The 22,343-nt window shown below is 40.2% G+C and overlaps 1 protein-coding gene across 4 annotated transcripts in view; it reads right to left on the bottom strand.

The window, feature by feature from the left end:
- si:ch211-250n8.1 (uncharacterized) overlaps nt 1–22,343 on the bottom strand; it is a 222,392-nt gene that overhangs the window by 170,678 nt on the left and 29,371 nt on the right. For all 4 annotated transcript variants that reach the window (XM_063030892.1, XM_063030891.1, XM_063030893.1 and 1 more), the window contains exon 2: nt 14,281–14,388. In XM_063030892.1, the coding sequence (XP_062886962.1) occupies nt 14,281–14,388 (108 nt within the window). The remainder of the gene's footprint in view (nt 1–14,280; nt 14,389–22,343) is intronic.

Below are 22,343 nucleotides of genomic sequence, written 5' to 3' on the forward strand. Positions count from 1 at the left end.
GGAGTCCGAAAAAACTGCACATAAATGAGGTATAAGCAGTGAGGAAAAAAACCTTATAAAATTCTGCAGAAAATCCATCAAGACCCGGAGCCTTCCCCGAATGCAAGGAACGTACAGCCTCGGCAATTCCCTCCTACGAAATAGGTTGATCCAACTGTTTTCAGTTATCAACAGAAAGTGTAGGAATGTTTAATTGGTCTAAAAAATTATTCATTACAGTGTTATCTTTGGGAGGGTCAGAACTATAAAGTTTAGAATGAAATTGTTTAAAAATATCGTTTATTTCTAAATGGTCAGTTGTCCTATCACCATTGGCTTTACAAATTTCTTTAATTTGCCGTTTAGCTATAAAGGTTTTTGATTGGTTAGCCAATAATTTACCTGTTTTGTCTCCGTGGATATAAAATTGACTTTTATCTTTTAAAAGTTGAGTTTCAATGGGATATGTTAAAAGAAGATCATATTTAGTTTGAATTTCAACACGCCTTTTATATAAAGCAGGATCTGGAGCCAAGGCATATTTTTGGTCTAATTGTTTTAACTGATTAGCTAACTCAATTCTCTCATTATTAGCTTTGTTCTTGACAACGCAGTATAATTTGACCTCTAATAAAAGCCTTAAAGGCATCCCATATAATAAGACTAGAAGTCTCTTCCAAAGTATTCTCTTCAAAAAAAAATAATTTGTCTCTCCAGAAATTTTAACAAATCTTTATCAGATAGCAAAGTTAAATTAAAATGCCAAGATCTGTTTATTTGAGGAAGATAAGGAAGGTTTAAAGATAAAAGCACCAGAGCATGATCTGAAACAGCAATTTTTTATATCCACAGGATCGAACTAAAGGAATCATTTGACTATCAATAAAAAGGAAATCAATCCTGGAATACGTATGATGGACATGAGAAAAAAAACAAATACTCCCTATCCAGTGGATGTAAGAAATGCCATACATCAACTATACCATAATTCATTAAAAATAGATTGAATAAACAAAGCTGATTTATTAGGTGTCGCTATTTTAAAGGATGACCTATCTAAAATTGGATCTAACCAGCAATTAATATCTCCACCCATCACCAATGAGTAAAGGCTCAAATCTGGCAGAGAAGGAGGAGAAGATGGCGGTGCAACGCAGCTTGTGCAGCCATTCTGGTGAATGATATCTGTAATCTGTCAAGTAGGGTGTCGTGCACAATCCTGATTTGAAGGAGACAGACGTGAGAGAACGGAGGAACATCTGGAGAAACTTCTGAAATGCTTTTTTCGCTGCCGCTGCTACTGTGTGATCCAGAATCTCTGGAGGGGAAGGCACCGAGTCCTCGGCTTTGCTTGTTGCTTGGCGGCTGGGGCAGGGTCGAAGCGCTCAGCAGAGACGGTGCTCGGTGACGAAGGGCTGGTCAGAGGCTCGAAGTTTTCGGACGGACTCAGAGTCGGCTGTGGTCGGGTGCTTCCAATGCATCGACAGTTGTCAGCGCCTGGAGGTTTATGGCAGGGAGAGTTTCTCCCTTCTGCTGCCTGCTATCGGGGACTATCAGGAGTTGATCGGAACTTTGAGACTTTTTTTTTACCGTGCCCATGGTCTGCTCTTTATCAAATTATGGTATTGCTTTGCATTGCTGTAACTGTATGTTATAATTATGTGGTCTTGTCAGTGTTAGTCTTTGGTTTGTCCTGTTTTTTTTGTGATGTCACTCTGGAGGAACATTGTATCATTTCTTAATGCATGCATGCACTTCTAAATGACAATAAACGAGGACTGAGTGTCCTCATAATCTAACCTAAAAAAAACCAAAAAAAACACTCAAAAAATCCTGGATCATCTGTATTCAGATTGGCAAATACCATTAATTTATTATCTAATTTCCCTGACAGGATGACAAAACGCCCATTAGTATCAGACACTACTTTATGTTGGACAAAGGGAACAGTATTATCCATAAAGATCGAAACTCCCCTAGACTTAGTCTGAAACGAGGAGTAAAAACGTTGTCCATTCCATCTACTGAAAAGACGTAAGTTGTCACAAATAGTACGTGTGTTTCTTGTAAAATAAATAATTGGGGTCTTAAGTTTTTTAATATAGGCAAAAATCTTATTCTGCTTCACAGGGTGATTTAATCCTTTTACGTTCAGACTAAGTAAGTTAATAGTTAAAACCCATTAAAAACCCAAAAACCCATTATTAATACTATTTAATAGAAAACTTAAAGTAATAACCAGTAAAATGAACATTAAAACTAAACAATAAGCCTTGAAATAGGATAACCAAGCAACAGATTTGGCTAACATCCCAAGACAGCTCCCAGAGAGAGACCCCCCCTCCCCCCTCCCCAAGTCAGAAGGGCAGCCAAAAGAAGGCTGCAGCTAATGACATCAGCCTCCCAAAACAACCTGCTGATTTTAACTCCTAAATAATTCCAAAGTCAACTGTACTCCAAGCTGGACTAAATAACAGCCAAAAAACAACTTAACCCTCATAACAAGAACACAAATAGATTAATTATTACAGTTTCAAAACAATAGAATAAAAAATACCCAAACTAAGCCATATTGATAAAAAAACCTCGAAAAAGTGTATAAGATACTAAAAAACTAAAAAACTTATCAAAATTCATAACGTATAATCACATTTGGTATTAACTCATTAAAATCTTATTCTCTAAGTAAAGGATTTAAATTACAAGGAAGTTTAGCTGCGAAGGTTCACCAAAAGTAAGAGAAGCAATTATTCATATAGCAAGATAGAATAGGAGGGGCTAGAGGGGGAGTTGTTGCATTGCTTGTCAGAGAAAATATAACAGCAGGATAGATTAGTGGACTCGTCTAGGGAGGCTATTTGGGTGGAATTGAGGAATAGTAAAGGTGTTGTGAAGCTAATAGGAGTGTATTATAGACCACCTAATGGGGACCGAGAACTGGAGGAGCAAATTTGTAAAAAGATAGCAGATATTTATAGTAAGCACAAGGTTGTGGTTGTGGGAGATTTTAATTTTCCACACATAGACTGGGAAGCCCATTCTGTAAAAGGGCTGGATGGTTTGGAGTTTGTCAAATGTGTGCAAGATAGTTTTTTGCAGCAATACATAGAGGTACCAACTAGAGAAGGGGCAGTGTTGGATCTCCTGTTAGGGAATGAGATAGGGCAGGTGACAGAGGTACGTTTTGGGGAGCGCTTCAGGTCCAGTGATCATAATACTATTAGCTTCAATATAATTATGGTGAAGGATAGGATTGGACCTAGGATTGAGATTTTTGATTGGAGAAAGGCTAACTTTGAGGAGATGCGAAAGGATTTAGAAGGAGTGGATAGGATAAATTTGTTTTATGGGAAGGATGTAATAGAGAAATGGAGGTCATTTAAAGGTGAAATTTTGAGGGTGCAGGATCTTTATGTTCCTGTTAGGTTGAAAGGAAAGGTCAAAAGTTTGAGAGAGCCATGGTTTTCAAGGGATATTGAAAACTTGGTTCGGAAAAAGAGAGGGATCTTCAATAAATATAGGCAGCTTGGAGTTAATGAGGTGTTTGAGGAATATAAAGAATGTAAAAAGAATCTTAAGAAAGAAATTAGAAAAGCTAAAAGAAGATACGAGGCTGCTTTGGCAAGTAAGGTGAAAATAAATCCAAAGGGTTTCTACAGTTATGTTAGTAGCAAAAGGATAGTGAGGGATAAAATTGGTCCCTTAGAGAATCAGAGTGGACGGCTATGTGCGGAGCCAAAAGAGATGGGGGAGATTTTGAACAATTTCTTTTCTTCGATATTCACTAAGAAGAAGGATATCGAATTGTGTAAGGTAAAGGAATCAAGAAGGGTAGTTATGGAAAGTATGACGATTAAAGAAGAGGAAGTACTGGTGCTTTTAAGGAATATAGAAGTGGATAAGTCTCCGGGTCCGGACAAGATATTCCCTAGGACCTTGAGGGAAGTTAGTGTGAAAATAGCAGGGGCTCTGACAGAAATATTTCAAATGTCATTAGAAACGGGGATGGTGCTGGAGGATTGGTGTATTGCTCATGTAGTTCCATTGTTTAAAAAGGGTTCCAAGAGTAAACCTGGCAATTATCGGCCTGTGAGTTTGACGTCAGTGGTGGGTAAATTGATGGAAAGTATTCTTAGAGGTGGTATATATAATTATCTGGATAGACAGGGTCTGATTAGGAACAGTCAACATGGATTTGTGCGTGGAAGGTCATGTTTGACAAATCATATTGAATTTTTTGATGAGGTTACTAAGAAAGTTGACGAGGGTAAAGGGGTGGACGTTGTCTATATGGACTTCAGTAAGGCCTTTGACAAGGTTCCACACGGAAGGTTAGTTAGGAAGGTTCAATCGTTAGGCATTAATATCGAAGTATTAAAATGGATTCAGCAGTGGCTAGATGGGAGACGCCAGAGAGTGGTGGTGGATAACTGTGTGTCAGATTGGAGGACGGTGTGTAGCGGTGTGCCTCAAGGATCTGTACTGGGTCCAATGTTGTTTGTCATATACATTAATAATCTGGATGATGGGGTGGTAAATTGGATTAAGTATGCAGATGATACTAAGATAGGTGGCGTTGTGGATAATGAAGTAGGTTTTCAAAGCCTGCAGAGCAACTTAGGTCCTTTAGAAGAGTGGGCTGAAAGATGGCATCACCTGTCCAGCTCTTGGCTCCATCCCTCCCCCTCCTGTCTTCTCCTATCATTTTGGATCTCCCCTCCCCCTCCAACTTTCAAATCCCTTACTCACTCTTCCTTCAGTTAGTCCTGACGAAGGGTCGCGGCCTGTACCTCTTCCAAGAGATGCTGCCTGGCCTGCTGCGTTCACCAGCAACTTTTATGTGTGTTGCTTGAAAGATGGCAGATGGAGTTTAATGCTGAAAAATGTGAGGTGCTACATTTTGGTAGGACATACATGGTAAATGGTAGGGCATTGAAGAATGCAGTAGAACAGAGGGATCTAGGAATAATGATGCATGGTTCCCTGAAGGTGGAATCTCATGTGGATAGGGTGGTGAAGAAAGCTTTTGGTATGCTGGCCTTTATTAATCAGAGCATTGAGTATAGGAGTTGGGATGTAATTTTGAAATTGTATAAGGCATTGGTGAGGCCAAATTTGGAGTATTTTGTACTGTTCTGGTCGCTGAATTATAGGAAAGATGTCAATAAAATTGAGACAGGACAGAGGAGGTTTACTAAAATGTTGCCTGGGTTTCATCTCCTAAATCACAGAGAAAGGTTGAACAAGTTAGGTCTTTATTCTTTGCAGCATAGAAGGTTGAGGGGGGACTTGATAGAGGTATTTAAAATTATGAGTGGGATTGATAGAGTTGACTTGGATAGGCTTTTTCCATTGAGAGTAGGGGAGATTCAAACAAGAGGACATGAGTTGAGAGTTAAAGGGCAAAAGTTTAAGGGAAATATGAGGGGGAGCTTCTTTACTCAGAGAGTGGTAGCTGTGTGGAACGAGCTTCCAGCAGAAGTGGTTGAGGCAGGTTCGATGTTGTCGTTTAAAGTTAAATTGGATAGATATATGGACAGGAAAGGAATGGAGGGTTATGGGCTGAGTGCAAGTCGGTGGGACTAGGTGAGAGTAAGAGTTCGGCACGGACTAGAAGGGCAGAGATGGCCTGTTTCCGTGCTGTAATTGTTATATTGCTATAAGATACTAGACAGTCAATCCATTGTTTTTAAGAAATCCCGGGCTTCAACACTCGAGTGAAACTATTCTTTAGAACCATCTTGCAGAGTGATTCTAAGACTAGCAGGATAACGAAGAGACGGCTTTAAACCTTTGTCAAAAAGTTCTGACATAACCTCTTTGAATTTAGCACGCTCATTCATGACCCCGGGTGAAAATTTTTCGACAAACCTAATCTTCTGACCCTTGTAGTCAATCATTCCTCTTCGACGAGATTCATGAATTAAACATTCCTTTGTTTGAAATTCATGAAAACCAATTATAACTGTCCTGGGTTTGGCTCCCAGAGGTGGTCTGGGCATGGGCGATCTATGAGCTCAATCGATCATAGGTGCAGACGGTAAGATTTTAGGAAATAATTGTACCAAAAAGCTTGCAAAGAATTCAGTAGGCTGATCACCTTCCATTAACTCTTCAAGACCCAGAATTCAGAGGTTACTTCTACTTCTGTTTTCTAAATCGATAATCTTCTGTCTTAATTTCTCTTTAGATTTAGATTGCTTTTCACAGAGCTTTTGCTGGTCATCCATTCTTGCATCCAAAATTGTCAGAGTTTCTTCATTCTCTTCAATTCGTTTACCATGCTCAGTGAAGATTTTTTGAATAGAATCCAATTTTGCGTCCATTAGTTTAAATTCAGATCCAAGTTGTTGGAACTCATCAAAAGATTCTTCTCTGTGTTTTCAAAGCAAATCCATTATAGAATCCATGGATGCAGGAGCATCTTCTTTTTTAGTACTTTTGGCACCCCTTGTACTCAGAGTAAAAAATATCACGTTTAAAAGTGAGGTTTCAAAACAGGTTGGAAACAGTAAGCAAGAAAGATAGAAGCTACTGCTAAAAACTGTTACTCCATTCACAACCAGCAGGAGAATCCATCAGTTTCTGAGATAGTCAAATCACCCTGTCTGGCCCTAACAATCAATCCATGGACAAGGTCACTTAGATCACATTTCTTCCCCATTCTGATGTTTGGTCTGAAATACAATTGAAACTTTTCACCATGTCTGCATGCTTTTATGCATTGAGTTGCTGCCACATGATTGGCTGATTAAATATTTGCATTAATGAGGTGTACCTAATGAAGTGGCCATTGAAATGCATCTAGCTGCAGCTCCTTAAAAAATGTATTAGGGAACTGAAAATGCACTTGGATGCTCGTATGGGAGAATGAGGAGGTAACAGACAAGGACTACAGGAAGGTAGTCACTCCTGAGTTGTAAGAGGCAAGAGATGGGCGACTGCCAGGTGAGGGAAAGAGGAGAGGCAAACTGAGCAGAGTACTGCTGTAGCTGTTTCCTTCAATAACAAGTATACCTCTTCGGATACCACGGGGAGGATAACCTACCGGGGAAAGCCGCAGCAACCAGGGCTCCGGCATTGTGGTTCCGGGGGAGGGGGAGTTGGGGGGGAAGAAGAGGAGTGCAGTAGTGATAGGGGATTCCATAGTTAGAGGAACAGATGAGAGATTCTGTGGGCATGTCCTTCTCAGGTACTAGCCTACAAAGTACCCAGAACATCTTCAGGGAGCGGTGTCTCAGAAAGGCAGCGTCCATTATTAAGGACCTCCAGCACCCAGGGCAAGCCCTTTTCTCACTGTTACCATCAGGTAAGAGATACAGAAGCCTGAAGGCACACACTCAGCGATTCAGGAACAGCTTCTTCCCTCTGCCATCCGATTCCTAAATGGACACTGAACCCTTGGACATTACCTCACTTTTAAAAAAATATTATTTCTGTTTTTGCACAATTTTTAATCTATTCAATATACATATATTGTAATTGATTTACTTATTTATTATTATTATTTCTGTGCGAGATTATGTATTGCATTGAACTACTGCTGCTAAGTTAACAAATTTCACGACAGAGGCCGGTGATAATAAACCTGATTTTGGTGATTCTGAGACACCGGATGGTGTACTGCCTCCCAGGTGTCAGGGTCAGGGACGACTCAGATTGGGTCCACAGCATTCTTAAGGGCAATGGCAAGCAGCCAGAAGTCATGGTACACATTGTTACTAACGGCATCAGGTAAGAAAAGGGATGAAATCCCAAAGGGAGAATATAGGGAGTTATTTATTTATTTAGAGATGCCACACAGAATAGACCTTTCGAACTGCACACCCAAGGACCCCAATTTAAGCCCAATCATGGGACAATTTACAATGACCAATTCACCTGCCAACCTTAGTTAAGTAGAAAGCTAAAAAGCAGGACATCAAGGGTACTAATCTCTTGATTGCTACCTGCGTCATGCATTAGTGAGGGTAAGAATAGGATAATTTGGCACCTGAATCTGTGGCTGAGGAGTCAGTGCAGGGGGCAGAGTTTCAGATTTGTGGATCATCTGAACCTTTTCTGGGGAAGGCATAACCTGTATGAAAAAGGATAGGTTTCACCTGAACTTGAGCGGGATCATATCCTCGTGGGCAACAGAGATACTAAGAAACAGATCGGGAGACAGATTTTGGAAAAGTGCAGAAATAACAGGGTTGTTGTCATGTAGGATTGCAACTTCCCTAATATTGATTAGCACTTCAGCATGAAAGGTTAACATAGGGCGGAATGTGTTAGGCATGTCCAGGAAGGATTCCTGACTGGCTGACTCGAGCAGGGGTCACCAACCCTTTTGTGCACCACGGACCGGTTTAATATTGACAATATTCTTGCGGATCGGCCGACCGGGGGAGGTGTTCAAGTAGGGTTAAACTCACCTCAATATGTCTTTTACAGTTAGGGATGCCAACTTTCTCACTCCCAAATAAGGGACAAAAGTCGCAGTCAAATCCCGGGACGCTTGTGCTTATCCCAGGAAAGACTACCATTACCATGAAGCCTTGCGCAGGCACCTGTGTGCGCATGCGTGACATGCGTATACGCCTACGTGCCGATTTTTCCCCCACAAATCAGTTTTGGCTTAATCTTCCCGACTATACTGTACATACGTTATTTCTTCTTTATATAGGCTGTGTATTTAGCAAATCATTCCTGCTTTTACTATATGTTTGTGTTATTTTCAGTTTTATGTGTTATTTGGTATGATTTGGTAGGTTATTTTTTGGGTCTGGGAACACTCAAAAATTTTTCCCATATAAATTAATGGTAATTGCTTCTTTGCTTTATGCCATTTCAGCATGAAAGGTTTCATAGGAACGCTCTACCTTAGCGGAGGAAATATGGGACAAGGGTGGTCCCGTATGGGACAAACCAATTTAGCCCAATATACAGGATGTCCCGACAAATATGGGACAGTTGGTAACCCTATGTTCAAGTTCAACAGTGCGTGATAGGGACTGAGGAAAGGTGCAGCTGACTCATATCGTTTCCTCGTGGACTGGTAGCATATGCTTTGCGGCCTGGTGGTTGGGGACCACTGGACTGGAGGAGAGGCCATATTGGATCAGGTGCTAGATAATGAACAAGGTCAGGTGTCAGATCTCCCAGTGGGAAAGCATTTCAGAGACAGTAACCACAACTCCCTGATCATTCTATAGCCTTGGAGAGGGATATGGAAAAGTGTTTAATTGGGGAGGGGGAAATTATGATGCTGTTATAAATAACATCAGATATGCTGATGACATTGTACTAATAGCTGACTCAGAAACAAAACTTCAAGAACTACTCACAATAGTGGCAGCAGAAAGTAATCACAGAGGCCTCTCAATCAACACCAAGAAGACAGAAAGCATGGTCATCTCCAGAAAGACACACATCCCACAATGTGTGATCAAGATCGGAAATACAAACATCAAACAAGTCAACGAATTCAGATATCTTGGCAGCCTAATAACAAGTAATGGCAGGTGCGACACAGATATCAAATACAGAATAGCAATGGCGAAAGAAGCTTTCCAAAAAATGAAGACCATATTAAGACAGAAAGATGAGCACGTACACTAAAAACAGAATACTGCAGTGTTACATTTATTCTATCTTGACTTATGGAAGTGAATGCTGGACCATTTCTCCAGCAATGGAAAAGAGACTAGAAGCAGCTGAATTATGGTTCTACAGGAGAATGTTAAAAATATCATGGACCACACACACATCAAATGAAGAAGTCCTCAGAAGAGCCCAAGCAGCTCGATCACTCATACCAACAATAAGACAAAGACAATTCAGATTCCTAGGACACATCATGCGGAAAGATGAACTAGAAAAACTCATACTCTCTGGAAAGATTGACGGGAGTAAACCCAGAGGAAGACCTTGGCTTATGTACATCAAAAGCATAGCCAGGTGGCTACACAGAGGAAATGGAAGTCATCCAAAAAACGAAGGATAGATCTATATGGAAAACCATGGTCACCAAAGTCCGCATCGGATATGGTACCTAGACAGACAGATTAGGCAGGAACTTGGGAGCATAAATTGAGAGCAGATATACTCATGGAAATGCACAACAGAAATGTTTAGGTTGTTCAGGGAGCACTTGCTGGAATTTTGGACAAGTTTGTCCCATTGAGGGAGGGAAAGGATGGTAGGGTAAAATTACCATGGTTGACAAGGGATGTTAAGAGGAAGACAGAAGCTTACTTAGTGTTTAGTAAGCAAGGTCAGACAGGGCTGTACAGAGTTACACGGTAGACAAGGAGTTGAATAATGGACTTAGGAGAGCTAGAGAAGGCCTTGGTGAATAGGATTAAGGAAGCCCCCCCAAGGTGTTCTACATATAGCCTTTGACAAGGTTCCACACGGAAGGTTAGTGCCTTTGACAAAATTCCACACGGAAGGTTAGTTAGGAAGGTTGAATTGTTAGGTATTAATACTGAAGTAGTAAAATGGATTTAGCAGTGGCTGGATGGGAGGCACCAGAGAGTAGTGGTGGATAACTGTTTGTCAGATTGGAGGCCGGTGACTAGTGGTGTGCCTCAGGGATCCGTACTGGGTCCAATGTTGTTTGTCATATACATTAATGATCTGGATGATGGGGTGGTAAATTGGATGAGTAAGTATGCAGATGATACTAAGATAGGTGGAGCTGTGGATAATGAAGTAGGTTTTCAAAGCTTGCAGAGAGATTTAGGCCAGTTAGAAGAGTGGGCTGAAAGACGGCAGATGGAGTTTAATGCTGATAAATGTGAGGTGCTACAATTTGGTAGGACTAATCAAAATAGGACATATATGGCAAGGCACTGAAGAATGCCGTAGAACAGAGGGATCTAGGAATAATGGTGCATAGTTCCCTGAAGGTGGAATCTCATGTGGATAGGGTGGTGAAGAAAGCTTTTGGTATGCTAGCCTTTATTAATCAGAGCATTGAGTATAGGGGTTGGGATGTAATGTTGAAATTGTACAAGGCATTGGTAAGGCCAAATTTGGAGTATTGTGTACAATTCTGGTCACCAAATTATAGGAAAGATGTCAACAAAATAGAGAGAGTACAGAGAAGATTTACTAGAATGTTACCTGGGTTTCATCACCTAAGTTACAGAGAAAGGTTGAACAAGTTGGGTCTTTATTCTTTGCAGCGTAGAAGGTTGAGGGGGGACTTGATAGAGGTATTTAAAATTATGAGGGGGATAGACCAGAGTTGACTTGGATAGGCTTTTTCCATTGAGAGTAGGGGAGATTCAAACAAGAGGACATGAGTTGAGAGTTAAAGGGCAAAAGTTTAGGGGTAACATGAGGGGGAACTTCTTTACTCAGAGAGAGGTTGCTGTGTGGAACGAGCTTCCAGCAGAAGTGGTTGAGGCAGGTTCGATGTTGTCGTTTAAAGTTAAATTGGACAGCTATATGGACAGGAAAGGAATGGAGGGTTATGGGCCGAGTGCAGGTCAGTGGGACTAGGTGAGAGTAAGCGTTTGGCATGAACTAGAAGGGCTGAGATGGCCTGTTTCCGTGCCGTGATTGTTATATGGTTATATATAGGTGAAAAACAGCGGATGGCTAGAGTGAGGGTAGGACCGATCAGGGATAAAAGAGGGAACATATATTTAGAGTTGGAGAAGGAAGGGGAATTTTTAAAAGACTACTTTGCTTCAGTATTTACCAGAGGACAGTGTAAAACAGGCTGGTATGTTAGAACGTGTCAAGATTAAGAAAGAGGATGTGCTGGAACTTTTGATAAACATTAGGATAGATAAGTCTTCGGAGCCAGATGAGATATACTTCAGATTACTATGGGAAGTGAGTGAATATATTGCTGATCTTTTGAGTCCTCACTGGCAAGAAGAGTAATACCAGATGATTGGAGGATGGCAAAGAAAGGGAGTAGGGATAACCCTGTGAATTATAGAACAGCAAGTTACATTTCAGTGGTGGGAAATTATTGGAAAAGATTATTAGAGACAGGATTTAGGAGTATTTATTGAAACATAGTCTGATTAGGAATAGTCAGCATGACTTTGTGACAGGTAGGCCTCACGAGCCAGATTAAATTCTTTGAGGATGTGAGAAAGCACATTGATAAATTTAGAACAGTGGATGTGGTCTATATGGATTTTAGTAAAGCATTTGATAAAGTTCCCCATAATAGGCTCATTGAGAAAGGGAGGAGCCATGGGATACATGCTATCCCATGCCCCCTCCCTTTCTCAATGAGCCTAATATGGGAAACTTTTTGGACCCCTTACTTAATGGTATTGGTCCATGGCATAAAAAAGGTTGGGAATCCCTGAGATCCGAGAAAACCTAGCTGTGTGGATAAAGATTTGGCTTGTCTATAGAAGGCAGAGGTAGTTGTAGATGGAGCATATTCTGCACTGAGGTCAGTGACCAGTAGTGTTCCACATGGATCTGTTCTGGAACTCCTGCACTTTGTGATTTTTATAAATGACTTGGCTGAGGGAGTGGAAGGTTGGGTTAGTAAGTTTACAGATGACACGAGGGTTGATAGACTTGTGGATAGTATGGAGGGATGTCATAGGTTTTAATGGGACATTGATAGGATGCAGAATTGGGCTTAGAAGTAGCAGATGGAGTTCAAATTGGAAATGTGTGAAATGATTCACTTTGGAAGGTCAAATCTGAAGGCAGAATACTGGCAGGGTTCTTAACAGTGTGGACGAATAGAGGGATCTTGGGGTCAATGTCCATGGATCCCTCAAAGTTGCAGTACAGGTTGATTGCGTTGTTAAGGCGGCTTATGGTGCATTAGCCTTCATTAGTCTGGGGACCGTGTTCTAGAGCCATAAGGTAATGCTGCGGCTCTATGAAAACCTAGTTGGACTGCGCTTAGAATATTGTATTCCATTCCGGTCACCTCATTATTGGAAGGGTGTGGCAGCTTTAGAGAGGACGCAGAGGATGTTGCCTGGATTAGAGAGCATGCCTTATGAGGATGGGTTGAATAGCTAGAGCTTTGGTTTTTGGAGCAAAGGAGGATGAGCGTTGACTTGATAGAGGTGTACAGGATGACAAGGCATAGATCAAGTGGCTAGCCAAAGATTCCCCCCCACCCCCAGAGTGGAAATGGCTAATATGAGGGGGATTAATTTTAAAGTGCTTGAAGCAGGATGTCAGAGACAAGGTTCTTTTTAAACACAAAGTGTTGGATGCATGAAGCACCCAGCCAAGTGTGGTGGTAGGGACAGAGGAAGCATTAGATTGATCTCAGCGTACGTTGAAAGATCGGCACAACATCATGGACTGAAGAGCCTGTACTATGTTCTGTTCTCCCCTCATTACCATCAACTCACTCCAGATCCTACCAGTTATATCATACTCAGGCCAATTTACCGCGAATAATTAACCTATCAGCCAACATATCAAGGATACAAGAGTAAACAGAAGCACCAGAAAAACCCACACTGTCACTAATAAAGTGTGCAAACTCCACACAGACAGATCTGGAGGTCAGGATTGGGGCTGTGAGACTGCATCTCTTCTAGATGGGACATTGCATCACTCCCATGCTCACTGGGATTTATACAGTCTGAGCAGAAATTTCATTTTGAGGTAACATAGGATTCTGAAGAGGCTTGATAGGATAATCACTGGGAGATGTTTCTCCTGCTGGAATCCAGAGCCAGGTGTACAGAAATGGTTGTTTCAGATGGAATTGAAAAGGAATTCCTTTGTCCAAGTGTTGCAAGTCTTTAGATTTAGAGCTTTGGAAGACTATGGGAGATAGGTGGGAAAGTAGAGAAGATCTTATTGATTCTCTGATTAGGATCAGGCATCGTAAGACAATTGTAGGAACATACTGCATAGAAGCAGGCTTTTTGACCCACTAAGGCTGCACCAATTATCAACCACAATTTACACCAATCCTATTTTTAACCTCACCACATTCTCATCAATTCCTCTTAGGTTTCACTTACCTGCACACGGGGACAATATAAATTGGCCAATTACCTACCGCCCCACACATATTTGGAAATTACTAATGCCATCACAATACAATTATATCGCACATGAAGGCTATGACAGCTATGCCCAGATCCTAAAAATGAATGTTAAAAATGGCTAACAAGTAAACTACAATAGCATGCTTCAAAAATACTCCACTGACGTCAAGACATTCCTGAACACTTGAAAGACACTATGAAAGCACAGAGATAGTCTACCTGAACTACCATGAACTGTGTTTTGGGAACTTGATGAAGGTTGATACATTTGATTTAAAAAAAAATGTTACCCTCCTCAGTTACTTACGTCGGATTCCTTTCCTTAGGATAATTTCTAGAATATCACACAGGGAGGTGAGCTGAGGATGACAGTTAGTGATGGGACCTTTGTCTTCCTGGATGTTCAGAATGCATGCTGTAGACAAAACAGATTGACCCTCATTACAAACTCAAATTTAATATCACTGGCGTATGTGTTGTTCTACAGCAGCATTACACAGCAATACATCATAATAAAACTATAAATTATATAATGTACATTACTGTAGTAGCCCCAAATGTGAATATCTGATGATTCCCATTGGGGCTGCAATGCAGTGTCACCACTTAATGGCAATGGTGTAAATGACTACAATGGAGAGTAAAGTCAATCTGAAACTGCACAAATGTTTTAAGTTACTGAGCACTTCACCTATCAGTCATCATCCTCCATAAACTTGAACTCAGAAAGTTATGCTGTTCTTATCTGAACCAACACCAATAACCATTCATCCATTGCAGCCTGACGTTGATTCCTAATTTGATTCACATTGATATTCTAATCATCAAATTTCTCATCATCACCACCACCTCACTCCCTCATCCCCAATTCAGTTGTGCAATCTATTCTGACTTGAGACGTCTCATTAGCTAGTTCTAGCCTTCTTGTGTATCCAAAATTGCTGTGACCATCATTGCCTGCCAGACCTTCAGTTTGCTACGTGTAACTCCCTAAAACCCTCTGCATCTCATCTCTAAAATGCTCGTGGATATCCATCTTAACAGTCCTCCTTTTGACGAACAGTAGTGAACTTGTAAAGAGGCAAAGTGCAAACTGCTTTATCTATTAACTTATGATCTTCATTGATAAAGTACTCATGAATGGAACATAGGTGCAGGACCAGACTAAATCCTCCCTCCTTGAGGATTTGATAGATTGAAGATAATTGCCACCTAGGATCAAGCGTGAAGACAGACATGGAATTGGAGTGTGACTGAGTATGCAAAACTGTTTTGCAATACAAGTTACAAACTATAGCTGAGAGGCAGAATGTTTTGGCATAGAAAGCTGCCTTCTGAACCACTTCTCCTGGATCCTTCTAAAGCAGTTCTGGTTTCAAATGTCTTTCTCCAATTTCTCATTGTAGGTATAAAGAAATACTTTCTACCATTCTTTCTAGATAATAACTCTGCACTCTGTAACAGAATAAAAGGTTTTTTTAGTTAATTATCTAATGAACTCAGAGAATGAGAATTATAATGTCACAAATAGCAAGGATATCAAATCTCAAGGCACCTTCCATTATGCTACTTTAACTCAAAACGTGAAAAGAAACTCATCCTAAGATAATCTTTTATACAGCTGTAGGAATGCATTCAATTGTGATTGCCCCATTTTAAGAAGGATGTGGAGGCCTTGGAGACATGCAGAAGAGGTTTACCAGAAAGCTCTCTGGATGAGAGATTTGTTTTCTCTGGAGTGGTAGAAGCCGAGGGGAGACCCGATATAAATTTGTAAGATCATGGTAGGCACAGAGAGAGCAGACGACCCATGTATTTTTCCCAGGGTTGAAACATCTAATACGAGAGGCCATTGACATTCTAATCATCAAACTTAAGGTAAGGTGGGGAGGGGGGTTCAGAGGACACTTGTGGGGCAAATTGATTTTTAAAAAGACAGAGTGGTGAGTGCCTGGAATATGCAGCCAGCAGTAGTAGAGGTGCCAAATACAATAGAGCCTCTTCAATCAGACACGAGGGATAGGGACTCGCGTAGGCAGAAGGAATTAGTTGAATTAGGCATTTAATTACAAATCTAATTAGTTCGACACAACAGAATAGGCGAAATGGCATGTTCATATGCTGTACTGTTGTATGTATGGGCACGCACTGGACACTAAACACTCCAGTGAAATCAGCGAGTACAAAGTACTTGTGCATAACACATTCTTACTGAAGTGAGGGCAGAACTGATATAGCAACACACACAAAATGCTGGAGGAAGTCAGCAGGCCAGGTAGCACCTATGGAAAACAGTAAACAGTCGACATTTCAGGCCAAGACCCTTCAGCAGGACTGGAGGGAGAAAGGCAGGACTGCGGGAGGGGATGGAAAAACGCAAGGTGACAGGTGAAGTCTGAAGGGGGAGGGATGAAGTAAAGAGATGGGAAGTTGATTGGTGAAAGAGACACAGGGCTGGAGAAGGGGGTCTGATAGAAGACAGAGGTCTTCTCCAGCCCTGTATCTCTTCTAGGAAACTCTGTGCAAATATCATATATACAGGTGATTGTAAACACTTTCAAAACAATGATTGATTGATGTGACAGCAGAAGGCTATATGATAAAAGCATTCTTTGTTTCAGGCAGGAACATTTGGAAGCAATAAAGTTAACCTGGCTGTTGTAAGAAAACAAGCTATAGGACAGCCTATGCTTGAGAATAAACCAAAATTATAAAGTACAGGCAACATTGGGATCCTATTTTAACTTCAGTGGTCGCAATACTACCAGAATATTACTTAACACAGTGCTATCTCAAAGAATATGACTAGGTACATTGAACTAAATCATGAATGAATGTTAAGGAGAATATACCATAATATGGGCTCCTCCCTCCACTCAAACAGATGACTAATTGCACCTAAACTACAGATCCACCCATTTATCTTTGTTGTGACTTTTGCTGACGTAAATGTCTTTAATAGCTCTTCCAAAAATAGAGCCAGAGCCACAAGCCCTGTTCCTCAGCTATTCTGCATTTTCCTCATCCCCAAGTACATGAATGGGTTTGGCCACCTCACACACCTGTTCTGCGGGTTTATGCTTCCATTCTAATCACTTCTTTTTATAAACTGCACAACTACTGTTGTCAGGTGATCTACTTTGTGTTATAATTAGTGGACACCAATTCCCCAATGTACCTGGAACGTGTTTGAACCAATTTCAAAAATCAACCCAAGTCATCCACAATAAATCTTCAACCATTGAAATTGGCCATTAGCCAGAAACGTAGCCCATTGTCTTTCATTGTCCACCTTAATGCCTTGCTGTACCAGCCTACTCCACAATTCAACCAACCCTTGGGCATAATAAGAAATCCCTGCAAGGGCCCATAGTACTACGGCTGCTATTCACTTCCTCCCTCACTTACACTCAGGGCCCCAAATAGTCCTTCCAAGTAAGGCAACACTTCACCTGCAAATCTGCTGGAGTTGTCTATTGTGTCCGGTGCTCCTGATGAGGCCTCCTCTACATTGGTCAGACCGCTTCATCGAGCACCTCTGCTTCATCCACCAAAAACAGAACTTTTCGGTGGTCAAACATTTTAATTCCGATTCCCATTCTCATTCCAACATGTTGGTCCACGGCCTCCTCTTGTGCCATGATGAGACCGCTCTCAGGGTGGAGGAGCATCACCTTATATTTCATTTGGGTAGCCTCCAACCTGATGGCACGAATATTGATTTCTCCTTCCAGTGAAAAAATAATTCCCTCCCCCTCCCCTGTTCTTCTATTCCCCACTCTGGCCCCTTACCTCTTCTCACCTACCTATCACCTCTCCCTGGGTTCCCTCCTTCTCCCCTTTCTCCTATGGTCCACTCTCCTCTCCTATCAGATTCCTTCCTCTCCAGCCCTTTACCTTTCCTACCCTTCTGATTTCACCTATCACCTTCTAGATATCCTCCTTCCCCTTCCCCCACCTTTTTATTCTGTCATCTTCCCACTTTCTTTCCAGTCTTGAAAAAGGGTCTCAGCCCAAAACGTCAACTATATTACCGTAGATGCTGCCTGATCTGAGTTCCTTCAGCATTTTGTGTGTGTTGCTTTGGATCTCCAGCATCTACAGAATTTCTCCTGTTTTCATAAATGAATATATTTTTATTCTAATCTAAAAACCATGCATTTACTGTGGATAAAATCACAGAAGACTGGGAATTTAGGGAATAATCCTGAAGCACATCAACATTACAAGAGGGGACTCTCCTGCTGGTTTCCAATGGGGTAACATCTTTTTGAACTTTCTCCCACCTTATCTATCTTTTTCTTTCCTACCAGTTTTTTAAAACCCTATTATAAATCTCAAGATTGCTCTATTATATCTATGAGAAAGACTAAAGCCTCTGCAAAAGAAAAAGAAGATGATTCTCCAACCACTTTGGAATCAATTGGAGATTTCCTTAAAAAGCAAAGAATAGAACTTTCTGAGGAATTTCAACAGCTTAATGTCAAGTTGGACACTATTCAACAAACTCTAATCAAACATGAAAAGCGAATTAAGGAGAATAAAGAAACTTCGTCGATACTGGAAGCGGACTTAGAAGACATGAGTAAGCTCGCAAAAAATTATTATCTAACGAAAAATTAACAAAGAAGATCACCAACCTGGAGAGCAGAAACAGAAGGAACAATCTATGTATTCTGAGTCTTGAAGAATCAATTGAAGGTTCTTTGCAAGCTTTCTGAAGCAGCTATTCCCTGATTTATTGCCGTCTGTGCCTAAGTTGGACCGCACCCACCGGTCACTGGTCCCCCAACCAAAGCCGGGACAGCGACCTAGGTCAGTTATTTTATGTTTTCATGAATTTCATGCTAAGGAGCTTTTAATCCATCATACCCATCGAGTAAGAATGATCGATTACAACAGGAAAATGATCAGATTCATGGAAGATTATACACCAGAGGTTATGGCTGAACATGCCAAGTATAAAGAGGTCATGTTGCTGTTTTATACCAAAGGGTTTAAGCCCACCCTTTGCTCCCCCACACGTCTTAGAATCGTTCAGAAAATGCTGTACAGAGATGGCTGGGATCAGTTGAACACGCACAGAAGTTTTTGAAAGCAGAAGATTAATTGTGTTATATCTCTTAGAAGAGCAATTATCCTTTTAATGTTGGATAGAATAAAGTTTTAATAAACTTACATTTTGACTGTTTATATATCTTGCTTTTTGATATTTTCTTTGATATTTTTTATTACTTTTTTTTGAGGTTTTTCTATATTTTTTTTGAAATTGTTAAAATGAATCCTCTTATGTTTTGGATTCCTGATCTAAGTTTTTTTTGTCTGTTTTGCCTTAGTAGGAACATAATAACCTTGAATGATTGGAGTTTTGCCAGCAGGATTTCTTTGGGAGGGTTGCCTTTAGGGTTTAGCATACTGACTATCCTTTGGCCGGCTTTTTGGCTTTGGGGGGGGGGTGGGGTCTCTTTTTTCTTTTTTCTCTGGAAGCTGGGTTGGGCTACTTTCCAAATTTTCTGTTTGAGTACCTTATTTTATGGTTCGTTCTCTGGTTCTAATAATTTATGGTCAGCTCTTTTAACGCTTCTGTTAATTAGTATTTAAAATGGATCAAATATTAATTTACTTAGTTTTAATGTGAAAGGGTTAAATCATCCTGTGAAATGGAATAAGATTTTTGCTTATATTAAAAAATTAAGGGCCCCCATTATTTTTCTACAAGAAATGCATGTACGTAGTTGTGACAACACACACCTTTTTAATCGGTGGAGGGGTCTACAATTTAATTCTTCATTCAGACAAAAATCTCGAGGGGTCTTGATTTTTACAGACAATACAATTTCTTCTGTTCAACATAAAGTTGTCTCTGACCCTAATGGGCGATTTGTCATAGTGTAAGGGAAACTAGATAATAAATTAATTGTATTTGCCAATGTGTACACCCCCAATGTGGATGACCCAGGATTTTTTGAGCGTTTCTTTTCATTCCTGCCAGATTTGAGTCTTTATTCTTCAGTGATGGGAGGAGATTTTAATTGTTATCTAGACCCAGTATTAGATTGTTCTTCTCTTAAATCAGCCACACCTAATAAATCAGCTTTATTTGTTCAATCCTTTCTAACGAAATGTGATATCATTGATGTCTGGCATTTTTTTCACCCAGCAGAAAGGTTTCATTCTTCACCCAGCAGAAAGGATTCATTCTTCTCTCATGCCCATCATTCCTATATCAGGATTGATTTTTTTTTTATTGATAGTCAAATGATTCTATTAGTTTGATCCAGTGAATATAAAGAAATAGCTATATCCGACCACCCTCCTGTATTTCTATCTTTAAATCTTCCTGGTTTCACTCATATGAACAGATCCTGGCATTTTAATTTAACTTTGTTATCTGATAAGGACTTCCTAAAATTTCTGGAGAATCAAATTACTCTTTTTCTCGAAGAAAATGCGTTGGAAGAGACTTCTAGTCTTATCTTTTGGGACGCTTTTAAGGCATATATTAGAGGAAAAATTATCTCCTATACTGCATATATTAAGTAAAAAGCTAATAAAGAGAGAACTGACTTAGTTAATCAATTCAAACAATTAGACCAGAAATATGCTTCAGCACCAGACCCTGAACTATACAAAAGACATATTGAAATTAAAACTAAATATGATCTTCTTATAACGAGTCCAATTGAAAGCCAACTTTTAAAAGATAGAAGTCAATTCTATATACACAGAGAAAAAAAAACTGGTAAACTATTGGCTAATCAATTGAAGACCTTTATAGCTAATGGCAAATTAAAGAAATTCGTAAAACCAATGGTAATTTGACAACTGACCATTTTGAAATAAATGACATTTTTAGAGAATTTTATTCTAAACTGTGTAGTTCTGATTTTGTTAAAGATAATACTGCAATGAACAACTTTTAGTCATAGTCATAGTCATACTTTATTAATCCTGGGGGAAATTGGTTTTCCTTACAGTTGCTCCGTAAATACTAAATAGTAATAGAACCATAAATAGTTAAATAGTAATACGTAAATTATGCCAGTAAATTATGAAATAAGTCCAGGACCAGCCTATTGGCTCAGGGTGTCTGACCCTCCAAGGGAGGAGTTGTAAAGTTTGATGGCCGCAGGCAGGAATGACTTCCTATGACGCTCAGTGCTGCATCTCGGTGGAATGAGTCTCTGGCTGAATGTACTCCTGTGCCTACCCAGTACATTATGTAGTAGATGGGAGACATTGACCAAGACGGCATGCAACTTAGACAGCATCCTCTTTTCAGACACCACCGTCAGAGAGTCCAGTTCCATCCCCAAAACATCACTGGCCTTACGAATGAGTTTGTTGATTCTGTTGGTGTCTGCCACCCTCAGCCTGCTGCCCCAGCACACAACAGCAAACATGATAGCACTGGCCACCACAGACTCATAGAACATCCTCAGCATCGTCCGACAGATGTTAAAGGACCTCAGTCTCCTCAGGAAATAGAGACCAATTAAATATTCCTGGACTTTCGGTTGATAATCGAAAGCAGTTGGATCAACCTATTTCTCAGGAGGAAATCACGGAGGCTATATGTTCATTGCATTCTGGGAAATCTCCAGGACCTGACAGATACTCTGGAGAATTTTATAAGGCTTTTTCTTCATTGCTTATACCTTATTTATGTTCTACCCTTACTGATTCCTTCAAGGTGGGTAGGTTGCCACAGTCTTTTGAAGCTTCCATTTCGCTTATTCCTAAAAAGAGGAAGAATCCCACTGAATGCTCTTCATATAGACCAATCTCTTTACTCAATGTTGATGCTAAGATCCTATCTAAAGTTTTGGCCCGTAGACTTGAAAATATTATTCCTTCTATAATATCTGATAATCAGACAGGATTTATTAAAAATCGAAATTCCTATTTTAATATACGGTGATTGTTAAATGTTATGCATTCTCCATCCAAGGAAATATCGGAATGTGTGACTTCTCTGGATGCGAGTTGACCGAGTTGAATGGAATTACCTATTTAAAACCTTAGAAAAATTTAATTTTGGGCCCAATTTTATTCATTGGATTAAAATACTTTACTTACCTCCCTACGCTCGGATCCTTACCAACTTTCAGAATTCTAAACAATTAAACTACAACGTGGAACCAGACAAGGATTTCGTTGAGCCCTTTGCTTTTCGATTTGGTATTAGAACCTTTAGCAATCGCCCTTCGAGAGTCTAAAGATATCACCGGTATCTTAAGGAAAGGTACTATTCATAAAGTCTTGCTTCATGCTGATGACCTATTGCTTTTTATATCTAATGTTACAACTTCTTTACCCTCTATGTTTCTTTTACTGACTAGTTTTAGTCGGCTTTCAGGATATAAATTG

Source organism: Mobula hypostoma, chromosome 22 (genome assembly GCF_963921235.1).
Source record: "Mobula hypostoma chromosome 22, sMobHyp1.1, whole genome shotgun sequence".
NCBI classification, from domain to species: Eukaryota; Metazoa; Chordata; class Chondrichthyes; order Myliobatiformes; family Myliobatidae; genus Mobula; species Mobula hypostoma.